Raw genomic sequence first — 12,119 nt, forward strand, 5'->3', positions numbered from 1 at the left:
AAAACATCTTTTTTATTGCATAAAACTAAACCTAGAATGCAGTATTAACAGCATTGAAACGATATATCATAGTATAACGGAAGTTTATTAGTAAAATAAATTTGCTAATGTGGAATATCATTTAACAAAGATTATAATCTTTGACTTGTGTTCGTATAACAAGAATCGGACTAATTTGCTTCAATCATCACATAATATAATAAAAGGCAAGAAAAAAATGGATTTAAACAAGATTTAAACAAGAAGTGCTTATCTGAAAATTTGTAACTTGTTACATTAAGAAAACATTCATAAACATCATATTTTCCGAAAATATAAAAAAAAATGAATTTCTTTTACTATAAATGTGTGTACATTTATTAGATCTAGCAATAACTTTAATAATTTCCCTTTATAATCTCCACTCATACTTTGCACAACGAATGAAAATTGCGTCGTCAATTTAGAACAAAGAAAAGGAATGAAAAGTATATGCACGTGCATGTTGTTTGTATATAAAGTATCATTAATAAAATCAAATAATACAAAAGCAGTGCAAAGGAAGAAATTAAGTTTGCGGGGACTCGATTAATTGTGAAAACTTGGCCGTTCTGAAAATCGCGATTATGATTATATTCCATTTTATCATTGGAAATCGAGAATTCTATGCAATCCAGATGTGATTGAGCACTGTCTCACACAACCAGAGCATTGTCTCGTATCAGCGAGACTGTCACTACAACTCGAATTTAGTTTGACGTCGCAACTTAATAATCTCGCAGAGTTACATTTAATTCGCTAAAGTCCTCACTAATCTGCGATCATGACAAATAAATAACTACCGTTGCGTCCAAACGCTAAAAACGCCCAATTTCTCAACTGTGCGAAAATTCTACGAGCTCGGGCGAAATCGAATGTCAACGAGGATACCAAAATTATCAATAGGAACATATTTATGTGTAAGTACTTTACATAATACTAATGATAAGATCGTCAAATGCAAGATGTCTAAACTTTCCAGGCATGAATTATTATGGATATTAGAAGAACGCGAAACAATCTTTCTATAATTTTTAAACTATTAAAATAGTCATCTCTTTTTTTTTTAAATAAATGAAATCTAAAGCGATATCTATGTGGGACATCTTGAATAATGACAAAATCAAGAGCGAGAGAAATGTGCCCCAATGATACTTTCTCGTAAGTAATTTATCATCGAAAAGAAACCACTTTAATCGGAGCGGTTTGATAAAACGAGATAGAAAACTCGTTCATGATGCTCATTTAAGCTCGCAATCGATGATCGACGTCGCAAAATATAAATACATCGCTATAGAAAAATACCGGTGTTTTGTTCAAGTCTAATCGAATTTGGCAATATTTGACACAGCGTTGTAAGTACATGAAGCTCTTAAAGATCCTCGAGTCTTTTGGATTTCTCGAGTTTGCAGCAACTAAATCACAATACCAGTACTTTCGATAAAATACATGCTAATAATATATACACTTAACGATATACCCGTATATCTTTTAAAACGTATTTGATATTTCGAAGACGTCAAATTGATGCTGCAAATTGGATTAAAATGGCGAATTCATTCCTAGCTTTGTGCCAAATTCCAAACGTGCCCTTTTCTGATATCTCACGTTCACTCTGAAAAAAAAGGAATATGAATATTAATTAATTTCGAAGAAATTGCAGTGAATGCGCCAAGACGGACTAAAGGCATGCGAAAGGAAACTGGAACTTACTTGATCTCTTGCCACTTGATCAACTCGTTAATTATGAACGTCAGCGGAACAGAGAATAGAAAGAATAATGGCACGTGTATCGGGAAATTTTCGATCTTCTTGCTCTCTTCTCGCCAAAACTTGCGGAACACTATACCAGAGAACATCGCTTGCACACACAATCTACAACAATGATAGATGTATTTTAGAATTTAATCTATAATTTAAAGATTTTTTAAAAGGACCAGTTTTTTTAAGCAAACTTAATTAGAATTTTTACTTACACAATAAATACACCAAGAAACCAGGTGCAATTACTTATGGGATTTTTTTTCCATATCGAGTATTCTCTGTGCACAAAGCTAACAGATATCGTAACTGAAAGAAAAGATAGATATTAATGAATTTTTAAATATTGTTCACATATGTCAATGAATGTATGATGTGTTAATAAATGTATGATATGGCAACAAGTGTATGTAAGCGTATTGACGTAAAATATTTCCTACATCCCCAGTTAAATCTTGATTTTAAAAAACTAATAATGCTTTTTAACTTTTTGAAGAATTGTAAAATTTTGGAAAAAGACAAAATAAAATTGAAAAACAGAAGAAAGACTGTTTCGATTAATAGAAATTAAAAAATTAAAATTGAGTAATTTTACAAAATAAAAGATTGACAAACTAGATTAAACTTTTTGGCAATATTCCAGTATATTAATAAGGAGATAAAAACATCGTGCATAATTACCGAAATGCAGGACTATAAGCGTGAGAGCGAAATGTTGTACGACCAAAACGACAATTGGCTTGCTACCCCAGCCGCCCCAAATCTGGTCCCGCGGGTCCGGATATATATACAGGCACTTGGAGTTCTGTGGTACGTAGACGGGGCAAAGCGTTAGGAACGAGATGCACTGCGAGAGAATCACTGTGATCACCGTTGGCAAGAACTTGCTGCCGTAGCACCATAACACGAATAGCGTGACCTATAATATATTTCTCAGTGTCATCTCTGTTCTCGAAATTTGAATTAATATTAACAAATAAACATTAATTTACAAAGTTTTATGCAAGAGCAATTGAAGACTGTTTCTTAGAATAATAATTTTCGACGCTGAATCTGTCGTCGAAATATTTTCATCAGATAAAAAAAGATAAATTGGATTTTTACACTTTTTTCGAGATATAGTGAAGTTATATTGAAATTAGAAAAAAATCAGAAGAATTGAGCGTTTAATTTTTGTCAATTATATAATTTTGAATCAATATCTTTAATATTTTTTAATTATTATTATCTAATCCTGGTTGAAAACATTCGCCTTATTCATCACTTGTCGCATCTAAATTGAAAAAAAGTTTTTAAAAAAAAATATTTTAAAAATTGATGTACTATGGATGGAATTCATATTGCTCAAGATTCGATGTAGTCTTAAGAGAGTGCTTGAGATGTTATGAACCAATCAGAGAGTCGTATTAACATCTTAAGACATTACTTGTGAGATGGACTTGAGATTAAGAACGAATTATGGATACCTATATTTTTTTTATGGCAAATTTGAATTCAAAGTGCTAAAATATGTTTTAAATAAAGTTGTTTTTTTTCCTTGAAATTATTCAAAATTTGTAAACTATATGTCAGTGTAAACTATAAATCAGTGTTTCCACAAAACTTTTTAAGTGTGATCAGATTAGAAACAGAGATTGAGATTGGATTTAGAATTTAACCAATCAAAAGAAAGAAAATCAATCTTAAGTTTAATGAATTTTGCTTTGATTGATTAAATTCTAATTCAATCTCAAATTTAATCTCTGATTACGGATTTACTCCAACTTTTTTCTCAAATTCGCACTTTATACATTTAAATTATATATCAAAATTAAAAACTAATATAAAATTATAAAGTAAATAAATAATAAAAATAGAGTGAAAAACGCGTTTTCCTCCTTTATAATTTGGATTTGTTTTATATGGTTTGAATTATATAAAACACACGAGTTTCAAAAAGATCATCAATATCATTATCTTTGTTCTTTTCACCTCTCCATTGACCACGCATTGATTTTTTCCAGTCGCGCGTTGCATTATCGTCGAGTCTATCGGCGTGGTGATCATGGATGTCGACAGTACAGGAATTATTAAGCAACAGAGCCAAAGTATTTGATCGATGGAGAACAGCGGCGGTAACAGTAGAAACGCCGACAGCATTTGTACAAATGAGAGCGTAATTACACAGCACAGCCAAAATTGTATACAATTCCATAGATTCTTCATGTAATGACGAGCCTGTGTGCATACAAGAAAAAATTTATTATTGTTTGGCATGGCTTCATCTTCTAGTTTAATTTTTTGGAATCGTACCTCCATAATGAGATGAAAAATTGCTACAGGATCCTCACGTTTCACACTCAGTGAACACGTAACAGAGTTTAGCGCTCTACTCAGATCAACGGGAGAAATTCCTTGGCTCTCCTTAGGAGATACCAATACTGGTACCTTCTGACATACCTGGGGGTACAAGGGCTCCACTGCCACTCTATAATCGATTTACAAATCTTTAGAAAACTTCGATTAAAAACATCATTTTCGCATTGAATCGAAAATTAGAATCTCTCTGCATAAATATTTCTTTAGAAAATTAATTCTGGGTATCGATTATGTATCTTTTTCTCTGGGGTGAAAATGTGAAAAGTGAAAATTTTTGTATGTATGTATATGTACATGCATATAAAATTTTTCACTTTTCACATTTTCGCTCTAGAGCAAAAGTTACATGATCAATATCCATCATGTAACTTTTCTTTAGAGCGGAAATATATGAAAAATAAAAATTTTTACGTTTGAATGTGCATATATAGTTAACATTTTCAATTAAAACCTGCTATGATCGAAAACATTAACACATTCATACAAAAAAATTCTGACTTTTCACATTTCCGCTTTAAGGAAAAAGTTATTAACCCCTGTTCGAAATTTTTTAGGAATTTTGCCTGAAAATCTGAATGAAAAATATCTGAATCCTTGTACAGAGTTGTCACAGAAAATGAACTTTAAAATTTCCTGACTTTTCCAGGTTTTCCAGATGAAAATAGAAAATTTTCCATAAGTAATAATAAAATATGTAAATTTTAATATTTAGATTCAAGGATTGTAGGAAAAGTTAGTCTATATTATTAAAAATAACACAAAAAAAGTTTAGTAGCATAGTACAATTTTGAGTGCAAATTCAAGCCAGCAAAAAATAAATTAGTTTTGAAAAAAAGAATGCAGTATGACGATCGAAAAAGAGGGATCAAATAAAAATACTGAATAAAATATAAATTTTAAAAATAAGTGTTTAGAAAGGCTATGAACCAAAAAACAATGTAAATGTGTAAATAAAGGAAATAAATATAATTAATCTAAAGCAAATAACAAATAACAGACATCATTTCGAGCGGTCATCCTCAATGTTACATATAAACATAATTAAATAGAACAGATCAACTAAATTGATATACTTAAATTAAACGAATCAACTAATAAAATAATACAAAAAAACAAATAGCCATCTGTAAAATCGCGTCTTGTCATCATGAATCTGATATTACGTCTGCAAAAATATAGCGTACGTTAGAGATGTCAAAATAATAAAAGTCCTTATTGGTGTCAAAGTGCACAAAGTATTCAAACAACATCATAAATTCAAAAATTCACGTTAAAATCTATAAAAATAGTAAAAACAAATATTACATTAACATAATATCTAAAACAATGAAAACGCCAGAGCAATAAATACAATGATATTGAATATCAAACGATGAATATAAATTTTAATAATTTTATTAAAATCATTTAAAGTGCACAAGTTTTGAACGTATTTGACTATAAACGATATTAAATATTTAAAAAATATATTATAACAATTATTTAGAATAGGAGCAGTTTTAAGAAATTGTGAGCAAATTTCGAAATTTCAGACTTTTTTTACATTTTCCCCTACTTTTTCTGATTTCCATGACCAATTTCAATTTCTCTGACTTTCCCCAATTTTCCAGATCTGTGGCAGCCCTGTTATAATCGATTGAGATCATAATTATTATAAATTACCCTGCGTCAGCCTGCATGAAGATAGGCATATTCTCAGCGTTGGCAGAGGAGCCAAGCACACACACCACTTCGCCATAATCCTGCATTATATGCAACATCTCGCGGGTTACTGTAGTATTGCAGTCGGTGAACAGGGACACGAGTAAAGGAACATTATCTATCAACTCGATGTGCGGACGTATCTTGTCTATGCCCCTTGGCAATTTAGCCTGTATACGCAGAATAAGTAAAGAAGGCTATTTCGATCAAAATAAAAAAGTTCGAAGATTACAAATTATATATCGAACAATATAATTTTGTTGATTAATTCCTGAAATATTCTATTAAACAACTTTTAGATTTATGATAACCATTTCTTCCGATGTTTCCGATATTTCCTCTTTATAAACAATACAACAGCCAAAATTTAATCCTCCTTATGTTGTGTTTTGTCATAAACGTTTATTAGATTTAATTCAAGAGAAGATTCATCTTACCCTGTTCGATAGATCAAAATTAACCGGCGCACTTTGTTCGGTGCTATCGGTGAGGCAGCTCAAGGATCTCCAAGCCTCCTGGCCTGATCCCAAATCGACGCTCTGCACCAGAACGCTGTCCTCGCTTCTCACCGTGTCCTGCTCTCTGCTCGACAGTTTGTTATCTCTGTAGCATCATAAAATCTTAAATAGCATCGAGTTTGTTTTAGAAATTGTTTTTTATTCTGTTTTAGAGATATCAACAGCAACCTGTGGCTCATTGTGCTCTTGACCTGCGATGTTCCTGTGTTATTCCATTCGGTTGTTTCATCGTCGAATTTCACTGTCGAGAAATCCGTGTTGATAGCGCTTGGCGCCGACATGCTCATCGCTCGGCTGTTGTTCAGATTGGTACTAAAATGAGAATTATTCTTTCTTAATGGATACTCTCTAATCGCTCGACACTTCGCTAGTCATAACGGTAAGTTAAAGCACATTAATGCTAAGAAGCCAAGAGAATACGTTAATTCATTCTTTCGAACACGACAAAGCTTTCATAACAAATAAATGAAAATTCTCTCGTCATGCTGCGCATGTTTTGCGATCGATTAACCAGAAAACGCACGAGATTTTAAATATTTATGTCTTTTCATAATATTTCGATTAATGTTTCATTTTTTTCAAATTCATTTCTCATTATCCAAACGTTTGTAATCTTCTATTAGATTTCCATTAGATCTCATGCATTCTATAGTTATTGTGCTGCCCTTTTAATATCTTTTTTCTTTCTTTGAAGCAAAGCAGAAATCTGATTTCATATTGTACAGCGTATATAGTGAGCTATTTCTGCATGTAATCGGTGTAACGTACCGAGGTAAGACACGATTAAGCAAGTGGCTGGCCTCGTCCATGCAGGAGTAATTAGGCTGATGAGATTGGGCCGTGGGTGAGGGAGTGGGTGAGGACATGGCTGCTGCCTGGCTCACCCACCAACCCACTGGACTCTCGGACCTAATATTGTCATGTGTGTGTTAATTACAGTACATATAATTGTGTAATCTTCACGCGAGTAATCATGTATTTGCATAATGAAAATTCTTAATGGGCGTCAATTTGCAATTGCAATAAATTGCTCCACATTAGTTAAGGAACATATCATTAAAAAAATAATTATAAAGCAGTAGAGACAAAATAAAAATAAAATAATTACTGTTATTGTGCGACTCTGTCCTGAATAAAAAAAGAGATATTAGTTATACATGTTAGATATTAAGACACTGCAGCCAAAATGATCGCGACATCTTCAAAATTAGTGATACTGCAGGATGTCTCGGAGAAATTTTGAAGTTTGAATTAAACTTAAGTTTGAGGATCAATCTTAAGTTTAATTCAAACTTCAATTTTCAGAATTTCTAAAGATCGTTTGATCTATTTATGCATACTTTCTTAAATAGTATCTTTATATATCTAAAGTATCTTTATATATATAAAGTTTTATTTTTAAATAGATTTTTATATGACATAAAAAATAAACATTTGAGTTAATATGTATTAACACAAACTATAGAAATCAAAGCCTGATATAATATGTTGTATTGTTAATCTGTATTCAAATCAAGTGTGTACGAACTGGATTTTGTAGTATTATTTCTCAAGATATCCTGCGTAGTAACGATGAACATGCAATATTAACAATTACAAAAGTAAGAAAAGACGTATAGACAAACATGTACGACGGGGGCATATGCGGATATCTCTCCAGCCATTGCTGTTTCCTGCAATACATGGATATATTTTACATTCGAGCCTCATGGCAGCTCGCTCTAACAAGAATAAGAGATTTATCTCCGTCATATGCATGCAATTTTCCCACATGCGTGTCTCTCTCTCCTCTGATCCTACAATTATCTCTTTCAATCGGAAACGCCTCTCTTTAAATATATTTTTTCTCTTATTTTTAAAAATTTTTTCTTTTTTCTCCTCTTTTGTAAAAAGAAATTGTTTAAAAATTAAGAGATGATAAGAGGACGTTTGCTCTAAATTTTTTAGAGTGGAATGACTCTAAAGAGTGAAAATGAGTCTTAAAAAAGAGCAGTTCAATTTCCAATCTTTAAGAGTGAGATTTCACTGTTCAAAGTGAGATTCACTTGTAAAAGTTTTAGAGAGTTGGATCAGAGACACTGACGGTAAGTCGCGGATATGCCCCATAAAAAATTTAAGAGACATTGAGAGAAAAACAGCGATGTCATCGCGTCTCGATGATAAACGATACCTGGCTCCCTCGCTGAGTAACGAGATGTGACAATTCCAACCGCTCTCCAAGCCCATTTTCTCTGAGAAAACACGCGAGCGCAGTTCATTCTCCTTGCTGAAGTGCACAAACCTTATGCATGCTCTATCTAATTGTTCAATCAATTGTACCTATAATCATAATATATATTAATTTATTGTGTTCATAGTACAAATTATTAACCATTGACCATAATAATATCGCACCATATCGGTTTGTGCCTGATATTGCATGGTAACCATTCCGATGAAAACCTGATTGCATTGCACCTCGAAGCAGCTTTCAATATCGTTCACGTCGTCATCTTTATTTTCGTTACACAGTAAGGAATCTGAAAAGAAAGCCATATTTTTGTTACAATTGAAATATTTGTGAATTAAAAACAAATTAAGAAATTTAAATAATATAAAATATATCTAGATTAAATGAGTGAAAGATATAAAAATTATAACATCAAGAAATCCAAATGAAAAATAAGAAAGCAAGAAGTTAATATATATATTTGATTCGTTCTACTATTGAGATATTTAAAAAATATTTAAAAAATCAAAGTTAATAAAACATCCATTAAATTAGTGACTACATTAACCTGTCGAATGAAACTGTCCCAGTATTCCTCGTATTCTGGGATCGAGAACGTTTCTGAAGTCCCACGGTAAAGGAGTCGGACTCCTGTGAGGTGTGTACAAGTGTTTGCTATCCGCCGGTAGCTCCAGATATATCTCGGACATGTTGTCGTTGATGGCTCGCGTCAATGGTCGATAAGCAAATGCGGTACAATACGAGGTTAAGCTCGTCCTCTGGTAGAAATCTTGCACCTTTTTTCTGCAAAGGAGAAATCATCAAGACTAATACATAATAAATTATCTTTTAGGCATCAAACGCAATTTAAAAATTCTTGTACAATAGAATAATCCAGAAAATAGATTGTGTCTTGAAACGAGGTGAAAATTACAAAAATGAGTTTATTTTTATAATTATTGTAATATTTGTAACATTTATGATTTAAATTAATTGATCAATATCTAGTGAATTTTTGTAATTTTCTCTTACTTCTTTAAAATACACAATCAGTTCCATTTAGATTCCATTAATGGAATCTAAACCGAACGATATACCTATCTGATGCAGAAAGAGGGCAGAGATCGTGGCCATCCCAGTATTCGATGCATGAGTCCAGAATTATATCAGCCGTTCCTTGCGTCAACAACTGTAGACCACCACCGCTACGCTCTTTCACGACTACGGCGACCATGTGAGGAAACGGGAATTTTAACTTTGTCGCGATGCTCAGTGAACGCGCGAACTTTATGTCCCGTCTGACCATCTCTGGTTGCTGTCAAACAAATCGTTTTAGTTTGCTTTTCTAATCGATTGTGTGTTCGCTTTTAATATAAACTATTCCTCTCCAAATAATATGTTTTTAAAATGAAGACTCTTCTAAGAGTTTGACAAAAACTGATTTACAGAGAATTATTCAAATTTCAATTCAACAATTTAAATGATTGCCAAAACGTGCGATCAATTTCCAGAATTTTAGCAAAAAGTGATCTTATTATGAATTAACTCTTCTAATTGCAAATATTTTTATTTTCTCTAAAAAACTATTTGGCGATGTAACAGAGATATTGAGAGTAATCTTGAATTTTTTTTTATAATTTTTTAAAAGCTTATTCCAAGTCTCTCAATATCATTGAGAGAGTCTTTTCAATATCTCTGTTACATCGCCAAATATAATAGTTCTTTAATTCAAATGTTAAAATCTTTAAATTGAAATTTGAGCAAAAGTGAAGAAGAAATTTGATAGTGAAATTTCGTCTGTTAAAAAAAAAATCAAATTGCAAATAAAGGATTAATTGATTAAAAAAAAGTATTTTCTTAAATTTTTACATGCAAAGAATTATCAATACTCACTACATGTCTAAATGTACATAGTTGCTGTTCCAATTGGAAAATTTTCTGTGCTTGATCTTGGAAACCGATCTGCTTCGCCAGTTCGCACAGACATCTGAATACATTTCAATAATAGATTTTGCAGAAAAATCGCAATTCCTAAGAAATTGTAAATCCTATGAGAAAGAAAAAAAAAAGATTAAGGACGTACCGTCTATTTGTTACTGGGACCAAGTTCTCATTATAGAGAGCCTCGCAAGTGACGTGACAACAGAATTGCGTGTAATGTTCCTGCGTGTCCATGTTGCACGTGTTGAGGAGGATCGCCAGACCGAGCGGTTTCAACGAGTTCAGATGTTGCCGCCACGAGTGGTCGTCGAACTGCAGTCGGAACGGCAGGGCATGATCATGGGTAAGATCCAGGACCTCGGCGGTGGAGTGCGACATATCTGCGAAGCATCGGACGTTACGTTGCGCACTCGGCTTTCGTTGTCTCCCATCCTTCCTTACCATGCTGTACGTAAGACGTTCTGTTGGAGTTCACCTTGGTCTCCTCAGATTCCTGGTTCTTGTCAGTCGTCTTGTCCACACTGCCGGTACTGTAAAATAAACGGGACTGTAATCGTGTCGATACGATTCCACCGAATGATTTCACAAATTTAAGTTACGTTAAATTCCTTCATCTCAGGGGGCAAATTCACAAATTCTTGGATTTTTAGATACTCGGATTCTTATATCCCCAACTGGGTCCACGACTATAAGATGACTACCTCGAGCTCGGCGACAAAATATTGGCGTTACGTAGGAAAAATACTTTCTCCGCCGTGGGATTAGGCCATGAGAGAATTCCCTTCTTATCTACACAGCACAGCGCCTACAAAAATATATTGATAATCATTATTACTTGATTACTCAGTTTATAATTAATTTGTGCTATGATACTCACGGTTACAGAGCCCAGAACATGCAGAATGCTCGCCGATCGCGACATCATGTGCTCGTTGCCGAAAAGAATACCGAAGAAATATTCTTTAAGTTCCAGCCAGTTGTACACTACGTCCGGATGATTGGGACCATTGATTTCGGCGTCTTCAAAAGGATCTACAAACTACATTTATAAAAATTATAAATCAGTGTAACATTTTGTAATTAATAATAATTTTTAATTCATAAAAATTATAAAAATTTCTATGAATAATGTATATTATGTTACATACATACCTAAATCCTTATCATTTTTTAAATTAAATTTTAAAAATTAAGAAAGAATTTTTGTTTCCATGAATAATATATGATTATAAATTCATCATAGTTATATAATTTTGAATATCGTGTGTCAATTCGCAGGTACTCTTAATAAATAATATTCATAATCTATTCTTAATCTCAAGACTTAATCTCAAGCAAGAATGTCTTAAGATATTCTCTAATTGGTTCACATTTTTAAATTATACTTGAGATAATCTTAACTATAAAAATTATGAATACCGGCTAATTTCACTTATTCTTAGTCATAAAAAAAGACATAAAAAAGGCAAATTTAAATTAAAAATTCATAGACAAATTTAAATTTTCTGCAATAAACTCTTCATAATCTTATTTATCATTTTTTTGTCTAGATGAGAACTTTCATCATGTGAGATACACATAGAATTCTTATAATGTTACATTTCGGATAAAAT

The 12,119-nt window shown here is 32.4% G+C and overlaps 1 protein-coding gene across 1 annotated transcript in view; it reads right to left on the minus strand.

The window, feature by feature from the left end:
- Window positions 1-1,560: 1,560 nt before the first annotated feature.
- The window catches only part of LOC108690249 (transmembrane protein 94), a 13,448-nt gene continuing 2,889 nt past the window's right edge, over window positions 1,561-12,119 (minus strand). The window contains exons 7-25 of the mRNA XM_018197439.1: window positions 11,384-11,545; window positions 11,208-11,311; window positions 10,948-11,036; window positions 10,649-10,886; window positions 10,459-10,552; window positions 9,663-9,880; window positions 9,134-9,369; window positions 8,751-8,875; window positions 8,527-8,675; window positions 7,125-7,265; window positions 6,525-6,668; window positions 6,276-6,441; window positions 5,800-6,008; window positions 4,072-4,246; window positions 3,751-3,996; window positions 2,461-2,698; window positions 1,995-2,088; window positions 1,732-1,893; window positions 1,561-1,633 (exon numbers count right to left, since the gene is read on the minus strand). Coding sequence (XP_018052928.1) covers window positions 1,561-1,633; window positions 1,732-1,893; window positions 1,995-2,088; window positions 2,461-2,698; window positions 3,751-3,996; window positions 4,072-4,246; window positions 5,800-6,008; window positions 6,276-6,441; window positions 6,525-6,668; window positions 7,125-7,265; window positions 8,527-8,675; window positions 8,751-8,875; window positions 9,134-9,369; window positions 9,663-9,880; window positions 10,459-10,552; window positions 10,649-10,886; window positions 10,948-11,036; window positions 11,208-11,311; window positions 11,384-11,545 — 3,063 coding nt within the window. The remainder of the gene's footprint in view (window positions 1,634-1,731; window positions 1,894-1,994; window positions 2,089-2,460; window positions 2,699-3,750; window positions 3,997-4,071; window positions 4,247-5,799; window positions 6,009-6,275; window positions 6,442-6,524; window positions 6,669-7,124; window positions 7,266-8,526; window positions 8,676-8,750; window positions 8,876-9,133; window positions 9,370-9,662; window positions 9,881-10,458; window positions 10,553-10,648; window positions 10,887-10,947; window positions 11,037-11,207; window positions 11,312-11,383; window positions 11,546-12,119) is intronic.

This window comes from Atta colombica, unplaced genomic scaffold, assembly GCF_001594045.1.
Source record: "Atta colombica isolate Treedump-2 unplaced genomic scaffold, Acol1.0 scaffold30, whole genome shotgun sequence".
NCBI classification, from domain to species: Eukaryota; Metazoa; Arthropoda; class Insecta; order Hymenoptera; family Formicidae; genus Atta; species Atta colombica.